General features: G+C 34.6%; 1 protein-coding gene across 2 annotated transcripts in view; it reads right to left on the bottom strand.

The window, feature by feature from the left end:
- The window catches only part of NAA15 (N-alpha-acetyltransferase 15, NatA auxiliary subunit), an 84,700-nt gene that overhangs the window by 3,186 nt on the left and 62,036 nt on the right, over positions 1 to 19,478 (bottom strand). Inside the window, exons 12-19 of one of the 2 annotated variants that reach the window (XM_007496309.3) lie at positions 17,878 to 18,030; positions 16,778 to 16,906; positions 15,026 to 15,239; positions 11,234 to 11,427; positions 9,553 to 9,661; positions 7,511 to 7,609; positions 1,610 to 1,756; positions 857 to 954 (exon numbers count right to left, since the gene is read on the bottom strand). In XM_007496309.3, the coding sequence (XP_007496371.1) occupies positions 857 to 954; positions 1,610 to 1,756; positions 7,511 to 7,609; positions 9,553 to 9,661; positions 11,234 to 11,427; positions 15,026 to 15,239; positions 16,778 to 16,906; positions 17,878 to 18,030 (1,143 nt within the window). The remainder of the gene's footprint in view (positions 1 to 856; positions 955 to 1,609; positions 1,757 to 7,510; positions 7,610 to 9,552; positions 9,662 to 11,233; positions 11,428 to 15,025; positions 15,240 to 16,777; positions 16,907 to 17,877; positions 18,031 to 19,478) is intronic. The other variant, XM_007496310.3, reaches the window with a different exon arrangement.

Raw genomic sequence — 19,478 nt, 5'->3', positions numbered from 1 at the left:
GGTTGGATTATTCCCTGGCGGTTCTTTCAGTCATAGATGCCTAAGCCTCATTTTGTTTTCTTAAACACTGCTTGACACTTCAGTCTTCTCTACATGGTCTCTCTTCTCGGTAGGTTTTCTAGCTTAAGCTGGGACCTGACCTTTTTAACCTGAACCTGGTTATCGTTACAACATTTGTTCCCACATTACAGCAATTTAACTACTAAAGACTGGAAATGTTCCCCCTCTCGATCAAACTCTTCTTTAAAACAACAACAAATCTTTAATGATGCAAACTTCTCTGGGCACCTGTTTCTTCTGTAAGCTGAGGAGGCTAAACTACAGTTAAATGGAAAGCCAGTTCCATGTTTGTCACCCAACAGGAAATATTTTCCTTTAGTATTATGAATACATGAAGAATGCAACAAATTAATTAAGACTTAATAGAGGAAAAACAATTTGAAAATTTATGATTCTATCGTGATAGATATTTCTGTTAGCTTAATATAATATACTCTTCCTTGCCTTCCTTATACATGAAAATATAAAAATGTTCATCAATATTTTATCCTATTTCTAGAAAACAAGAGCATAAACTGCAATTCAATTATTTGTGAAATTCTTTTCACCTATATAATGGTTCTTCTGGAGTTAGTGAAGGCAGTATATTCTGTTCAAGAATGTAGTTGGATAAAATAAAATGCTAAAAGAGATTAATTATAACCACTAGTTGGTGTTTATTCTTGACACATTTAAAAACAAAAAGGTAAAATTTTTTAAAAGAATTCACAAATTTAAACAATAGAGAATTCAAATCTCTGGATAAAAAGCAAAGAACATTCAGGTAGCTCTAAAGAGAGACTGAAAAAATCTTTACCTGGAGGTTCCTATTAGTTAGAGATTCATCAAGTGTTGTTGCCAACTCTACTGCTCGCTTCTGACTAGAAGGATCCAAGTAATAGACCATTTTGGCAGCTAAACAGGATAAAAGAAACATCTTAGGGTTTTATATTAGGTTAAAACTACCCTCCAGCTCCCCAGCTAAAAAAGCCAGGGAAAAGAAGGCCAAGAAAGACTCTTTTTAAGACTTTTTTTTTTAACTTTGCTCAACTATCTCAAGATTATTTAATGAAAAATAAAAAATTTCTGCTAAAAAATAAAAATTCAGTTTAATAGTTAAGTACACAAAGACAAACAAACCTGTTACCCTTAGCCATGAACACCCAAGAAAACCAAAAACTCAACAGTGCTCCAGCACTTCAGAGACCCCACTATCTCTGCATACACTGACCCAGTTATGATTTTCAGCACCATTGTCCAGATAAGCAAGGGGTAAAGAATCCATGTACACGAAAGAAAATGGATTTAAACATTACAACAGAAATTTTTGACTTTACATAGTCTATAGTAAAGCACATTAACACTTGATTCTATTTTTAAGCCTCTGACCCCCAAAACTTGGAATCCCATTGCTTAGAAAGTTCTGAATCGGTGAAGGAATTTGGTAGGAAACATCTCTTCCATCTCTTCACAAATCCTCTCCCATCACCAGTGCACACTTAGTGTGCACACTTACCCAAAAGACTGCAAACTTAAGAGGCAGCAATAAGAAGAAAAGCAAGTTCATTACCTGATAACCTGTGAGGCAATGAATCAAAGTTCCTCTTCAGGAAAGTTTCATTAAAGTTCTTTGGGTTGGTTGCTCCAAAAAGCCGGTTCATCTCTTGTTTTAATACTGTTCTCACTGCATCAGGCAGATCTTTACTTTCAGAACCTGCTAATAAAGCAAACAAACAATAGACCTATGAGCAGTGCAAAGTGAAAACAATCAGTAGTAATCCATGACCTACCGAATGGAGCTAATGGAACACAGTTCTATCTGAAGAGTAGATGCCGTACAAGATTACTTACAGTGAGGATCTATGGTTCTTCCTGAGTGGAAACTCCCAAGAAATGTGCCTAAAACTTATGGTCTTAAAGGGCTTACTTGAAATTCCCAGGTAGCGTCAATAGTCCAGGGTCACATAGCCCAGATGTGTCAGACATGCCCAGCCAAATGACTTCCCAAAACTGCCTCTCTACTTATCCAGGAATTCAGAAAAGCCTACAAAGGAGGCTCTCGGTTCTAGAACACAACTGTTTCTCCCACCTACAAACCAAACTGCATTAATCACACCGAAGATAAATCCTAGAGACAAGGCTGAGGCACAAAGGGTTAAAGAAACTAATTGGGAGCCAAAGAATTCATGAGTATCAGACAAAATCTGAGTCAGACCTTCTGAATTTCAAGTCTGGCTCTCAGCACTTGGCCACATTGCTATGTATTTACATTATACAGATATATTTAAAGGATTCACACTAGGAGAACTGGGACCTAAGAGAGTATAAGACCTTGAAGATGCAATATCACATTTGTTATATCATTTTCAGTTGTGTTCAACTCTCCATGACCCCATCTAGGGTTTTCCTGGCAAAGATTTTGGAGTGGTTTACCATTTCCTTCTCCAGGTCATTTTATAGATGAGGAACTGAGACAAACAGGGATAAGTTAAATGATTTGCCCAGAACCGCACAGCTAGTGAGCTTTTGAGGCTATTCTATCCCAGAACTCTATCCACTTCTCCAACTAGCTGACCATAGCCCATAACAGCACAACCTTCCTTTTAACACTGGGCTCACTGATCATTTAATAACTGAAAATACTCCTGAATCAGAAAAATAAATTTTCCAAGTCATTTGAAACTCTTTCCATTGTCTGCTTAAATGGATTATAGGGTAAGTTTTGGAAGATATCAAAAGATCAGATGATCTAAAATCCATAATTTTCAGATAAAAAACAGGGTCAGAAGTAATTTGCACAAGGTCAGTTTCTGAATAGGATGAAATTCCCAATAAACTAAGTCAGGTGTACAAACACTGATAGGTCTTGTTCTAATGAAAACTCCCTCTTCAGTAATCTGTGAATCCACTACAGGAGGGTCCCCACATAAAGGAGGGTATCTCTCAAAGGAGACAGAACAGTGACATAGCTCACGGACAGAAGCACAATGAAGATTTAAGGTGCAACCCTCCTCTTCATGATCCCTGGCTATTTAATTTCCACATATAAAATTTTAGAATACAACATAAAAACAAAAGCAAGCCACAACTTGTGTGTATAGAAACTCATGTTTCTAGGATTTGTTAATAATGGCATCACTAGGGGGCAGCTGGGTAGCTCAGTCTACTGAGAGCCAGGTCTAGAGACGGGAGGTCCTAGGTTCAAATCTGGCCTCAGTCACTTCCTAGCTGTGTGACCCTGGGCTTGACCCCCATTGCCTAGCCCTTACCACTCTTCTGCCTTGGAGCCAATACATAGTATTGATTCCAAGATGGAAGGTAAGAGTTTAAAAAAAAATAATGGTACCACTATATAATTAGCCCTGGATAGCCAAAGTTTTATGCATATTTTTAAATTGTGGGGTATTATTTTGAAGGAAACAAATCATTTGGAAATTCCTCAAAGTATACTCCAATCTCTTTAACATAGCAACATGCAAATTAATTGTTCTGCAACTGAAAAAGAATTATATTTTTATATTATATTTGATGCCTTGAAGAACAGCTGTATATCTTTAAATTGCATTTTGTGAGGTTAAGGAATGAGTTCTAAATTTCCTTACCAGGAGTTACTACCCCATTAAATCACAAGTCTGGGGGATACCCTACCCCTAGAAAAAAATAGATATGAAAAAAACCCAGAAAAGACTTGAACTGCACACACACATACAACTTTTAAAAAAATAATTACTTGTATTCATAGTGCTTTAAGGTTTACAAAGCACTTTACATATATTATCTCATTTGATTTTCACAATAACTCTGGGAGGTTTCTAGCATTATCTCCAGTTTAAAAATAAGAAAAGTGAGGCATATGTGGCTTGCCCAGAGTCACATAGCTTTTTAGGCATCTGAGACAGGAAGTATACAACACAGAAATGGAAGAAGGAGATAGAAGTAACAGAAAAGCTGTTTCTGTTTAATTTTAATGATAGTGAGAGCAGCTAGATGGCTTAGCAGATTGAGTCAGGCTCATACAGTATTGATTCCAAGACAAAATTCAGACTGCTTCTCTGGCATGAAGGGAGGACCTCTGCAATATGGAAGTGATATCTGTACATAGTAGATCATTGGGCCAGCATGCAAAATTCTTTTAGCAGGCTAGTACCATAGCCTTTGAGAACCAAAGATTTACCCATGTACCAAGCTTCGGCAATGGAGTAGGAGTTTAAGTTTAGTTGTTTAAAAACAAAACACTGGAGGGGCAGCTGGGTGGCTCAGTGAATTGAATTCAAATCTGACCTCAGGTACTTCTCAGCTGTGGGACCTTCTGAAGTCACTTGACCCCCATTGCCTAGCCCTTACTGCTCTTCTGCCTTGGAACTAATACATAGTATTGATTCTAAGAAGGAAGGTAAGGGTTTTTAAAAAAAAAATAAAAACAAAAACAAAATACTGACATTCTGCTGAATGTCGCTTGAAACAAACAGGCCAGGTGATTTTTTAAAAATTAAGATTTACTACAATTAATATCTTGAATTTTGCCCTGTAGCACCTTCCAAGTTTAGCAACAGCCACTGGTTTGTCTTCTGCAAAGATCTAATTTTAGTGCCATCTCTAACTCAGCATACCATCCATCTATTTTCTCTGTAGTGGATCCTCTTCCAAATTAATCTTCAAAGATTTATCAGAGTTCTGGTAGCCTGTTTATAAAAATGTTCTTTGTAGTCAGTCTCCTTTCATCCTGAAAACAGCTCCACTTAAGCAAAATTAATTCATAGATGAATATTTTAAGTTTTGTCCTTTGAAGCAATGCCTAGTCAAGACTTCTGGATTTTTCAGATTCTTTCCATTCCACTTCAAAAATCAGTGTAAATTTTCAAAGCCTCCCCTGGCATGACTATTTCCCTGGGCTGTGAGTTGTAATTCATAAATCATCTGAGCACTTCTAATAACTTTGAAGATTTGTCTCAAATCTACAAATTTAATCCAGGATGTAAAATATTCTGGTGCAAATTCCAGGAATTTTCCATAAAAAATTTCATACCAACTCACATTCTAAAAGCTCTTCCTCCAATTCTCTATAACCTGTAAATAATCCCAAAGCTCTTATGGCAAATGACAAATGCTTAAGAATTCTAACCTTCACTTCAGGGAGCATTCAGCCTGTGTCAATTCGCAGTATATGTACATTTACATTTTCTACACAACCCTTACAAGAAAAGTTAAGTCAAAGAGATTACATAATGTTTATGCACTCAATAAAAGAACACACATACCTATACATACCACAGTTTATTTAGTGTTTAAATGGAAAATACCACAAATGTCCAGGAATTTAATGTGATTTTTATTGAATCTTGAGACCAAAATTTTTCCACGCCTCAAAAACTACAGTAAAATTTAGTGGGAAAAAAGTTTCGACTGTTACAAATATATATTATATACCTTTTCAGGAATACATTGAACTAGTAATATAACATGTATATTTAAAATATTCTAAAACGGAAACCCACTCAAAGATTTACACAACTTCTTTATTTGAACTATTTTTCAAATTCCATTCCACAAAATCCTTAATCCCCCTCCCCAAATTTTAGATAAGTAAATGACAGAACTGTATCATTTAGAAGGAGCATCAGAGGCCCTTAGAAGACAATTTTCTAGGGGACAGCTGGGTAGCTCAGTGGATTGAGAGCCAGGCCTAGAGACGGAAGTCCTGGGTTCAGATCTGGCCTCTGGCACTTCCTAGCTGTGTGAACCTGAGCAAGTCACTTAACCCCCATTGCCTATCCCTTACCACTCTTCTGCCTTGGAACCAATATAGTATTGATTCTAAGGTGAAAGGTAAGGGTTTAAAAAAATGACAATTTTCTACAAGATGCAGGAATTTTCTAGATGTAAATATATAACATTCTTGACAGGTTATCCAGCCTATCCACACTTCTAATAATGAAGAACTCACTAGAACCCATTCTATTTGGGGGATAGTAATAACCATGTTTTCCTTATATTACAAGTCATAGGTTGGGTTTTGTTTTGTTTTGTTTTTTAGCTTTAGTTGTGTTTTGTTTTGTTTTTTAAAGACTAAAATAATTTTCACTGGGGCAGCTAGGTGGCTCAGTGGACAAAAAGCCAGACATGGATATGTGAAGTCCTGTCTGTATAACCCTGAACAAGTCACTTAATCCCAAATGGCTAGGCCTTATCACTTGTCTGCTTTGGAACAAATACTTAGCACTGATTCTAAGACTGAAGGTAGGGGGTTTTCTTTGTTTGTTTGTTTTTAACGCTTGTAGTTGGAAATTATAATATTAATTAACTTGACATTAAAATTCTTTTGTGGTTTTGTTATTTGGTTTTTTCTATTTCCTCCAATTAAAAAAAATTACAAATTTAACATCTAGTGAGAGAGAACATACTGTAAAATGTTTCTGTTTTGTAGGTTAAAATTATTAAATTCACTTTTTTGTCATATTTTTAAAAAGACACCTAAAGAATTACAACATGCCTACAAAGAAACTTACTAGTAACTTCTGATGTTTAAAACAGCACAGTATATTATATATAAAGAGTATTAGATTGGGAATCAGGAGGCCTAGATTTGAATCCTAGCTCTCCTATGGTTATAAGCTGTGTAACTTACATGTAACTTGTAACTCATGTAACTTCAATGCAACCCAGTCTCCTTATCTGTAAAATGAAGGAGTTGAACTAGATAATCTCTAAGGTACCTTCTAGCTTAAAATTCTCTATTTTTAACATCGAAACAACATAGTAGTTTAAAGTTTAAAATACTCAGATTTAAATGTTGATTTTAAAAGCTTGCTTTGATGAAATTTTACTGAACTAGTAAAGATAACTCTTTAAAACCATGTCAGTTAAGCTACTTCCTAAAAATCCAGATTTACCAAACAAATGAATCAGAGAGCATCTACTCCATTCACTTTCTAAAAGGACTCTGCTTTTCAAACAAATTTATCATGACTCCTTGAAATGATAAAATTCTCTAAGACAGAGATTTTTAACTTTTATGGGTCATGGACTCTCTTAGGCATTCAGGTGAAACCTACCTAATCCTTCTCAACATAATGTTTTTAAATATACAAAGTTCTTAGGATGATTATAAATGAAACTAATAAAACTGAGTTATCAAAAACATTTTTAAAACAAATTCAATACTTAATATGTTTATAAAAGTATGAATTTATATATAAATTCTCAGGTATATGCCTAACTCAGTGCCATATAGAAAATAAGATACTTAAGTACCTTGACTGAACTTATTTCTGGTTAGGTACACCTATAACTTTAAAAATAGATATTAGCCATAAATCAGGATCATTGCTTTTCCTTCAACTATATAAACAACTACATAATACCTTCTCTTAAAGAGAATTGTTGATAAATTTGTGTTTATCATTTAGGAATATGATTAGCAACAAATATTGCTGTAAATATGAACTTTAAGGGGTTAAAAACTAAAACATACCAGCACTGAAGAGGCGAATCATACACTCATGTAGCCAAGGATGGCTGGAATCAATAGCAAATGCCCTCTTTACTGATTGAAGCATCAAAAGAAATTTTTCTGTAACAGAAAAAATTAGAAGACAAAAAAAATTTATTCATTTCATAGCATGTCCTCAACTCAGAGGATTGGCTAAAGTAGATTAAGAGTTTTAAAATGCAATAACCAAATGGTATAACTGATTACATTTGAATTGCAGCATATTATTTAAATCAAATTATTTCTCTCATCAGCAGTGAAAGCTAAATCAGTAGCATCCAAGAACATAAAAAAGGAGTTTCACTGACCACAGGAATGAATTTAATCTTAAAATTCAGCAATCTCTTAAATTACTGTCATGGATTACTGCAAAACATGTTTAGTGTTATACTTCATTACAAAAGCTTTGGTAGGTAAAGAGCAGTAAAGCATTTTGTAATACTGGAAAAAAATTCCAGGAAAAGCTTGTCAGCTGCCATGTGATCTCACCATAACAATTTTCCTTCTGATCCTTTTCACTACACAGTCATAGGCAGGTCTAGAACTGAACTATCTTTTTAGGGATTCATTAGGACCAAACCTTACCCCCAAGAACTGGCTTTTGATATTCATATAATAAAGAGTTCTCAGGAATCAAGATTTTCAAAGAATCTTCCCCATGTACAAACATGTAAAGCTATATTACATAGATATAAAGGGGAAGGAAGGAGGAAAGAGGAAGAGTGAGGGAGAGGGAGGAAAGGAGGTAGAGAGAAAGAGGGAAGGAGGAAACCTATTTTTTAATGTAAGCGCAATGTCTTTTATTTTCCCCATTCATACTTTTCAGGTTCTTAAAATCTTATCACTGCCATGGATTTTGACTGGTATATGAAAAATTGCTTTCTAGTAAAGTAGGGTTAACGTAGTTTTTGATGGTATTTCCTGAGCTCCTATCAGGGCCAAAGTTCTCAACAATCTATGTAGAGGGAAAAAGTATATACCACTATAGTGAAAGATTGCATAACATTGGTTATTCAATGCAGTAGACTTATAATTCCTGAAGAACATTTCATCCCAAATTGTTAGGAAATCAGAGATGGGACCTTCCACCTCTAGCCCCTATGATTTGCTGGTTTGCAGTCTTGGTCAAACAAGATTTACAGAAAAGAACTGGAAGACAAAGCAATGCAATGTGTAAATAAAAGTTAAGATGGTATGGAATGGTCTACTTCCCATAAAAGCACAACTCTGAAAGGATGGTGCATGCAGCTTTTATGAGGAATAAAATATCTTCCCCAGGACTCTATTTCTTATCTGTAAAATGAGAGCTGGACTGCAGATATTCTTGATTCTTCTATTCCTACTGCCACAAACTAGTTCATGCCTTTATAACCTCAGGAACATTTTTTCCATTATTTTCTACCTACTCTAATATATTCTGTTGGCCACATTTTTTTGATCATGTCATCCATACCATCTATGCCATCCAGCCCCACCCAAAAAATCAAAGGTTCTCTTAATGCTAAACAAGTAAAAACCAAGTTTCTTAGTCTGATATTCAAAATTTTTCACAATCGAATCTCAGTTTACCTTTTCAGCCTAATTATTCATTATTCTTATAAATTAAAAGAATTTTTACCTTTCCTCAAACATTTGTGCTTGTTCATGCTACTGCCTCACCTAGGAATATCCTGTCTTATAATTCTGCTTTTAAAAATCCTACTCGTCTTTAGAGGTCCAATATAAATGACATTTTTTTCTAAGAAGACTACTCTGATCACCCTGGTCAAATATCACCTACCCTTTCTCTGAAGTCCTACATTTATTTGGATTGTGAACCTATCACATGTCTCATAGCTCCTAAAAGACAATGAGTTCTCTTACTCATCAATCCTGGTTCTTGTTTACAGTGAATATGGTTAAGTTTACAACTGTGCTATAATGCATCATGGAATATGCCAGGAGAGCCTATTGTGAATCAAATATAGAATGTGTATCTATACCAGCACAGTTACTCATCTCAGAATATACCTTCTATCACCTACCTTTCCTAAAGTAAATCTCAAAGGCAAAAAGATGAGTCTCTATTTTGTTCTTTACTAAGTTCTTCAATGGTGTTAAAAATTTAATAGCTTCTTCCAATGGAGTTTCAACCTAAAAAAAAAAAAAGATGTCACATAAGCATACCAATAATTCGGTAAAGCGGCTTCTGATCACTACTATCTCTAACTCTGCATCTGAACACTATGGTCAACTTATTTATAATGCTGAATTTATTTTATTTATTTTTTTAAACCCTTACCTTCCATCTTGGAGTCAATACTATGTATTGGCTCCAAGGCAGAAGAGTGGTAAGGGCTAGGCAATGGGGGTCAAGTGACTTGCCCAGAGTCACACAGCTAGGAAGTGGCTGAGGCCAGATTTGAACCTAGGACCTCCCGTCTCTAGGCCTGGTTCTCAATCCACTGAGCTACCCAGCTGCCCCCTAATGCTGAATTTATTAAAGAAGCTTTAGACAATTTGCCTTTTAGACAAATTTTACTAGTTAAGTACCTCTGATTAAAAGTCTGTTCACCTGGAAATCTTTTTACCCATTTGATAGGATAACAAAATAATAATAATCAAAGATAAATTCTTAAGACTGCTAAATGCTATGAATTTACAATCTGATGAAATTTCTTAGCATGAACCAAAATGACAAGAAATTAAGAATTTGGCATTTAAGAGCAAAAAAAAAAACATGAAATATAAGGCATGTTAAAATTTCATGAGAGCTTTAAAAGAGGCAACAAATAGAGCTGCCTTTATATTTAACAGGGTTTTTTTAATGTTCCACAAAAGTAATTTGTCACAAATGTTATATAAGAGCGATTAAAAAAAATCAACAAAATATCACTTCATATTATGCCTACTAAAGAAATAATTATCTAAATAAAAGGCATTATTTTATTTCTAAGTTTAGCAAACGATCAATCTTTTGGCAATACAGAATAAATAAAATCAACAATCTAATGTCTCATCTAAAGTAGGCAGCAATCAACACTCTCACTGAACTCTTAAGTAGAAATACTGACAGGAGTGCTATCTCTGCTTCTCAATTCTGCTACTCTCTGTAAGACATGGCTTTTGAGCTGCACAATAGGTAACTGAATGGAAGGAAAGAAGGAGAAAAAGAAGATGTGGTGTAGAAAGATTTATCTGAGAGCTGTCTACTATATGCCTAAACAAAAAGGCTTCAGTTCAGAAAGCTAAAGGTTGCCAAATCAAATCCTAGTTTAGAGTATCTTTTTAAAAACATTAGCAAGAAGATTTAATACATTTATGGCAAATCTCTTTCTGCTTATGTTCATGAATTTACTAGGGAAAGCATAAGGCAACTGGCCCTGAGATCAAAAAGAAAAGATTAAGAAAGATATTTATCAACAGATTAAAATATTAACAATTAATAAACAGCTTATTCTAGTTTATCAAGTTTACCCATTTCCCATTTAAATTTTCTATTTTCATCAATGAATAGCATTCCTTCAATTATTCTTACTTAGTAACCCCATGTCATTCAAGCTTTAAACTTGAAATATGGACAAGGAAAGAAGATAAAAAAGAAATGGGAATGAAGAAGTAGAATAAAAATTAAAAGTAATTTCTAGATTTCAAACTATACTCATTTGGCCAAAGAAGAGCAGATCTTCCATTTGAGCCCAAGGATCCAAATACACCAACAAGTACCTTGGCCAGTTTCTCAGGTATAAGTTCTTCTTTTGGACCTCCGATTTCCTCATCATCATCATCCTTCTTCTTCTTCTGATTTCTCTGTTGCTTCTCTTTCTCTGCATTTTTTTTCTCTTCTTCAAGCTGAGCTTTCTTCTGAGCTCTTCTTTGTTTATTACGTAATTTCTTTAACTCTTTGTCTGACATGTTTGCTATAAGTACAGAATTTTAAAATGATTACAGCCCTTTTTGGATTTTCAACATTACATTTAGCACAAGCATTCCATCAAAAAATACTACATGGTAGAAAACAAAACAAAACAAAAACTCAAAAGCATACATGTATACATACAAGACACACATTTTAAGTGAATAAAGTCAATTTCCTTAATATGTATCTCACATTTGAGCTGGCAATCACTAACACACTTGAAAGCCCATACCATTCAAATCTGCAAGCAACAAATTACTTATTTGTAATGCCAATAAGTAATGTTTATTTGGATAATTATTACTATTAATAGTTGGGGAAACATTTTTAAATTTCAAATGTTTCAATATGAAAATATAAAACAAAAAGAGCATAGGGGAAACAGCTAAGTAGCACAATGTCTAGGATAGAGCAACTAAGCCTGGAGTCAGAAGGACCCAGGTTCCATCCTGGATCTGAGACCTGCCCTCACTATGTAATGCTGGACAAGTCACTTTAACTGTTTGCTTAGCCCTTGTTCTTCTCTCTTAGTATTACTACTAAAACAGAAAGTAGGGGATAAAGAAAAGGGGAAGAGGGGGAGAGAAGGAGGCAGATGGGCGGGAGACACCTAACCTGCCTTCATTTTTTCTATCTTCCTCATCAAGAACTATATAACAAAAATAATAGCCTCAAACAACAAGCAAAATGTTATAGATATAAAAATAATTATGTGGAAAGATGCTAATGTTTAATTTATGAGCAATTATCACTCAATGGCTGAAGACAGTTAAAATTATTTAAATATGACTATAATAGTTTATAATATGCATATCTAAATGAAGAAATGCAAAGGTAATTCATGTGAAACAAATGCTGACAATCTTCATATATGAAAACTGTTGCCTTATTAACTAGATAACTCAGTTTTTGCTTTGCACATGCAGAAAAAGGGCCTATGAAAGGAAAATATCATAAACTCTAGATTATTAAGATTATTTAATCCCTCTCCACTTATTTTGCAGATGAAGAAACTGAGGCCCAGGGGGACAGTTAGATGGTTCAGTAGATTGGGAGCCAGGCCTAGAGATGGGACATTTCTTAACTAAATGACCCTGTGCAAGTCACTTCTGCCTTAGAACCAATACACAGGATTGATTCTAAGATGGAAGGTAAGGGTTTAAAAGGGAAAAAGAAGAAGGGGGGGGGGGGGAACAAACATAAGCCGAGGCCCCAAAGTTAGGTGATTTGTCTAAAATTCATAAAGCTAATAACAGAAGTGGGACTATAATTTGAGTTCAATCATGCCTCCTAGGTCAGTGTACTGTGCTGATACTTTTTTGGGTTAATTTTTAGTTCTTGATTCATTTAGATGCTGATTCAATGAAAAAGAATTGGGGTAATTATGACATACCATTTATAAAAAACAATTTAGTTGGTAATGCAAATTATCTCAAATTATATTTTGTTTCATACTAGCTTAAGTATTTATCACAAAAATAATTTTACTCAAAACCTACATACTCATTGATAAAAGTAAGCCAGCAATGTACCAAGAAATATCAAGGTTCCAACTATGGCATCTTTCAGTCCATGATACTTAATACAATGGTTTAAAAAGAGTTCTTTAACCAAGAGAAATCTTCAGTTCCAAAAGGAGAAACTAACTCCATACTCTGCTGTGCAAGGGGAGTTTTCTGTCCTCACATAAATATTCAGAAATAGAGATTGCCAACATTGAGAAGTAGCTATCTCATTTCCCTTTCTATACTAAGACTATAAACTCTTGGGCTAATGGTATTGGAAGTAATAATAAATAATATCAGTGAAGTAACACTTAGCTTCTGAAATAATGAAGCATAAGAATAAATTTGACACCCCATAATGGTGAAAGCAAATCTAAATTTCCAAATAAAATGTGTTGCTCTTATTTTTAGCTGCTACCTACAAGGTCATTATTCTCCACTAACCTAATGTTTTCAAAACTTTTCCAAGATAATTGTGCTTTCTAAAATAGTAAATGTGAAATTGTGTTGTTATTAAAAAAATGTGGGAGAAATTTTTATTATGAAAATAGGCCTAACGTCTTGATTTATTCCAAAATTTCCTTATCCTTCCTTCTCTCTCAAAGGTATTCCTTATCTCCAAACCTTCCAAAAGTCACTTAGGAGTTATAGATTATATCAATATATTCAATATATAAACTTAAAAGTATTTCATGCTCAAGTTAATTTGGGAAACACTAATTTGAACTCCATAAAACTGAATTCTATGATTTGCATTCAATAAAGAGCAAAAAGTGAGAAGCTGTTTGTGTATACACTATGAATGGAAGGGAGAGGAATGACAACTGACAAAAGCTACTTTAAATCTCTCTTTTGTTTCCAATATTGGGGGAAGAGGTGTGATGGGTTGTAGACAGAGAGTGAGCCTGGGAACTATAATGTGTAAGGGCCAAATTTAGCCTTGAATCTATATTACTTCATGACTCCGGTCAAGTCAATCAAAGTCTGTGTATTCTGGACAACTCTATCAGACTCTTAAGCAAGGAAGGTACTGGCTTGAGCCCTGAGAACTTCCTTAAGACAGATCTAGTCTACCTCCTCTTCCTTAGTTGAGGTCAAACTGAATTTAATATCACTAAATCTAAATTTCTCATTTAACTGATGAATGGACTTGTCAACTAACCTTTGGTCAGCCAAGGTCAGATATAGGCGTAGAGCCCAGGTCTCCTGATTCCTAGTCCAGTGTTCTTGCAATTATGCTAGGCTGGCCCCTCAGCAATTTCAAAGTTGACACAGATCAAGTTCACAAAAAATATTTACACTTATTTCTAACCCCTGAACAAAAGCAATCCCAGAATGACAACTGCAGTCAACTCAGTAACCTGAGCCCCACTTCATTCTGATGCCACTAAAACAGCTTCCAGATAAAGAAATGCATCAGCTTTGGAAAAGAAGGTCAGCAGTCCTACAAGAACAGAGGCCATCAGAACTGACCAAAAGTGTTGACAAATTGTTCAAATCCTCTACTCAATGGAGCAAGGAAAGGGACTGGATGACAACTAGCTTTTAGCCATGATCACGAAGGGGCAATAGGATACCAAGAAGGTAAAAAAGCAGGGTGAAGCATTAACTGAACCAAGTGGTTTTCTCAACAAAAGAATCAGAAAAAAATAACACCTGTAGAGGAAAAGAACACCAGACCGAGAGGAGGGAAACTTGGGCTCTTTGATTTCACCATAGAGACTAACTTATTCTAGAGGGCCACTTCATTTCTATGGACATCTATAAAATAAGGAGGGGAGACTACATGGTTTCCAAGATCTCTTGTACTACTAATATATTGTTTAATTCTATTCTATACTCAAAAATTGCAAAATTCAAAAATACTGAGTAAATGTTATTTATTGGTCATCATTTAAGGAAGAATTTCTCACATGAATTGAAAATAGAAATGCAACTGAACTGCAACACATTCATTCATTTTTCCATGAAACTCATAAAATACATTTTCACTAACAGAGAGCATCCAAAAGATAAAATATGATACAGACAAGAAAGCATTTGTTAGTATACACACAAAACATTAAGTCGAAAGAAATCTAAATGATCTTATACCTGTATCAGCCTCATGTTCTTTATTCTCATCTGTTAGTGGGTTATCATGAAGTTTCAAATAGATCTCTATAGCAATCCTTGCTGCCTTGAAGTAAAACGGATGCTGTCGAAGTACATCTTCTAGTTTTAACAAGTCCACATAAGACCTAAGTGTAATCTTCCTCATACAGTACGTATGAAAGTCAAACTGGTCATCAGTGATTTCTACAAAATGCTAACATAATACAGTATTCTTTAGCAAGTATTAATGTAGAGAAATGCAAAAAAAAAATTTTTAAATTAAATTAAACCCTATAAAATTCCATAATTACTTTGATTTCTTGTCATGAAAGAATTAGGAAAATGAAACTAGAATCAAAAATTCATAGTAACTCAAAATTTACAATCTACAAATTTTACTTAAAGGAAACTACCAACAGCAGTAACCCAAAACAAACAAACAAACCAAAAAAACCCCCAAAGCCCTCCTAAAATCTATCTATTACACACAGAAGTTAGAAGGAAAAAATAAAGTCAATTCATTCTGAATCAACTACTGTAGGAACACTTATCTGGGAAAATGAAAAACGTCACAACTAAGAAACAATATGTAGAAATTTATTAGAGGGGGCAGCTGGGTGGTTCAGTGGATTGAGAGCCAGACCTAGAGAAGGGAGGTCCTAGGTTCAAATCTGGCCTCAGACATTTCCTAGCTGTGTGACCCTGGGGGCAAGTCACCTAAACCCCATTATCTAGCCCTTACCACTCTTCTACCTTAGAACCAATACACAGTACTGATTCTAAGAAGGAAGGTAAGGGTTTAAAAAAATTTTTATTAGAGTTAGTATTCTACAAGTACTCCAAGAATACTTAAGTAGAATTACTGAGAAACAAATTAATAAGAAGGGCATCACACATGGAAAAGTAAACTGGTTTATTTAACATCATTAACATAGTATGTATTTTTTTAAATCAGTCACTAAGCCCTCTAAAGGGGGAAAATTAGAGAGCATATTTCATTCACCAATTAAGTACTTTGTCTTTCTATTTATCATATTAGCCAATACAAAGAAAGAAAGGAAGCTATTCCTATTCCAAAGACGTGAACACTGGGGGTATGAGGAGGAGAAACAAACATGAGCAGTACACAGAGAAATGCAAAGTAAACACAAAGTAATTTGAAAGGTGGAGAGGGGTATTGGGACACACTAACAATTTGAGAGAGGAGAGAAGGCCATGATTAAGAGGTTGCACCTGAACTGAATTTTGAAAAGGGGGAGGGAGAGTCAGCAAAACATTGGGGGGGGGGGGGGAGAACAACCATGATGGACTGATTTTACAAAGGCAGAGAAAGCAAAAGATGGAATGCAGTAATGTAGTGTACAGTGAGAAACAAATCCAGCCAATTTGGCAAAGACACTGAGACCAAGAAAGAAGAATAAAGTCCAAATCATGCTGGAGCCAAGTTGTAAAGTGCTTTGAATGTCCAATGAAGGAAAATGGACAGAAAGGAATGAAGTTCCTTGAGCAAGGAAATGTTAAAATGGTATAGTTAGAATACAACAGCATAGTTAGAAATTCATGCTTTAAAATAGTTATGCCAAGTATGGTTTGGCTATATATGGAATTTCAATCAATATACTTTTTAAATTAAAAAAAATTCTAAAAGTTAGGGAAATTATACTGAAAAAGGACTATTAGAAAAAAACTTAGCAGTACATGTTAAAACAGTTTCATTAAAGGAATTTCATGACAAAGAAATATTTCACTTACTCTCTCAATTTCATGACATTTCTTAAGTGCTTCACCAAATTTATTCATTGCCTTATAAGCCTGCGCACATTCTGTCTGGAACCACATACACTGCATTTCATTCAAATTTTCCACTGCAGATGTTCCTTCCTATCAGAAAAGCACAAAATATATTAATAAATGAACACTAACATTTTATATTGCTGATCAATTCTGCAAGAATCACTTAATTTTTTATAACTGCCCCCAAATATTCGGGGTATATGTAGAAGCAAAATTATATTTATAACTTCTGCAAAAATAACTGCAGTTCTAGTAAATGTTCATAGGGTTCAATGACTGCCTAAACATCTGCCATTGATGTAAAAGAATTTCCTACAATGGGGTTGTTAGTTGGCCTTTCAGGTTCCACCAACTTGAAGACTAAAACAAAAATTAAGAACATAAGGGAACATATGTTTGGGACTATAAGAGTCTACAAATAAATAACAATGCTTTTAGATTTCTCATGTAGACTAATATGACTTGTTTTTTAAAATCTAGATATTTTTTAACAAAAAAAGTTTTAAAAAGAAAGAAGTCTATTTATTTAGTTCTATTATTTAGACAAGACAAATGAAGTCAAGAAAAAAATTAAAAATATATAAACTGATTCTCTCAGTTAAACAATTCAAATTAATTACCCTTTAGGAATAAGTAGCTGCCCTAAGTTAAGAATGGCAAAAGACCCTGACAACAAAAAACAAAAACCACCCAAATACCCTTCCTTAACTCATTAAAATGGAAAAATGTCAATTTTCCAAAGACCTCAAAATGAATAATTTTAATTAGCTTAAATTATTATTGTTATCTGATGTAGCTGTAAAATTAATTGGAAATGGTTTCAAAGTAAACCTCTTATGTTATGTAGAATGTAAGTGCATATAAATATAAAAATCTATGTAACTTTCTCCAAATTGAAAATAATATATTAAAGGTAAGTTTGTTCATAAAAAATTAAAACGAATATTTCTGACTCATTTAAATCAAATCTAGTTTATAGGGCTTTTGTTCTTCAGTGTGAAAAAAATAAAAATGATTATGAAAGAAAAGAAAGTATGTGATAATTAAGTTATACAAACCCTTGTAAACTTAGAGCACATTTCCTCAGCCTCTTTAATCAGGTTGGCTTTCAGCATGTACTTGGCACATTTGGAATTGATAAACCTGTCTGCTGTGTCTAGGGCCTGAGCTTCATCCATCCATCTAGCAGCTTCTTTAATATTGCCAGCATGCTTACAAGGAAGAAGTAAAAATCACATTAGAATTACAATTTTTAAAGGGCAAAATAGGTTATTTATAAATTTAACTGACTAAAGAAAAACAAAAGCAGACCACTATAAAAAAAATGTAAAGAAATTCTGTCATTTGGATCTCAACTGGCTAATTAGATAAGTCATATATTCTACTATATTATAGTTATCACTTTGAGAAGACTCAATTTTTAATCCCTTCTGGCTACAGAAAATAATAAGATTTAGAATGTGCTTTTAATAACAACCTTGTGTAAGCATCATTATCTCGGTTTTACCCCAAAACAAGTTGAAGCTCTTCAGAGAAGTAAAACATTTTGTTCCTAGATATATAACTAATCAATAGAGTTTAGTTAAAAGCAAACTCATGTCTCTCAATTCTACCTTAAATGTTCTTTTGCATGATATCAAGAAGCATTCATCTCGAAACAAAATGTCACTAAATATTACTTTAGGTAATCCAACATATAACCACATAAAGCAAGCACAAACTAACAACAAGGTCATCCCTGGATCATTAGGTTGCAGCTTTTCCTGACTCCTCTTCCCCAAATTTAGAAGTCATGTACTAACTGCCTGCTACAAATAATATTTCATTTGACCTTTATAACAACCCTAGGAAAAGTGTGCTATTGTTATTTCCATTTTCCAGTTGTGGAACTGGGACATTCAAGAGGTTAAATGACTTGTCCCATATCACACAGGCTAATGAATGTCTGAGGCTGGATTAGAACTAAAGGGATACTGTGCCTCTAGGTCCAGCTCTCTATCCATTGCACCACTTAGCTGCCTCAAGAAAATACAACAATCCAGGACACAGCTAAAATATTTTTCCAGTATTCCCAGCACCAAATGTGGTATTCTAATGACATTAGTAAATCTCAGCTTCTGGTCTTCCTGCCAAGATGGCCACCTGAGTAAGAAATAAACCATCCAGCTCCCATCTACTTATTCCAACAAAACTCTGCAATTCACCCCAGACTAAACCATTATCAGACATTCAATGAGAAACAACAGTGACTCCACCCCAGAAATGGATAAAAAGTCAGTTCCAGGTCTCCTGTGAAGCCAGAGGAAGCAAAAGACATGCAGTTTACATAGCTCTATGTTTAGAAGAATAAAGAACAGAGGACTCCCTTGAGGAAGCCCCACAATGGAAAGGAAGCCAAAGAGTAAAAGCAAGTAACAACAAGCAGTGCTGATATGTGAGAAGTTAAGAGTGCTCCCCAGGAGGTAAAATTCAGCTTAAAACCCAGAGAGACAAAGCAGGGATGACTCTTGAACCAAAAGTGTATTGTACTTGGGGGAGAAGTGTGGCAGAGAAGGGGTGGGTGGCTGAGCCTAGGCCTAGAAAAGGTCCCAATTTAAGAATTCATGCTGGGGAAATGAGTATAAAAAGGAAAGAAAAACTACAAATCAATAGCAAAAAT

This window comes from Monodelphis domestica, chromosome 6 (assembly GCF_027887165.1).
Source record: "Monodelphis domestica isolate mMonDom1 chromosome 6, mMonDom1.pri, whole genome shotgun sequence".
In the NCBI taxonomy this organism is placed as follows: domain Eukaryota; kingdom Metazoa; phylum Chordata; class Mammalia; order Didelphimorphia; family Didelphidae; genus Monodelphis; species Monodelphis domestica.
This window is presented reverse-complemented; position numbering and strand designations above follow the sequence as displayed.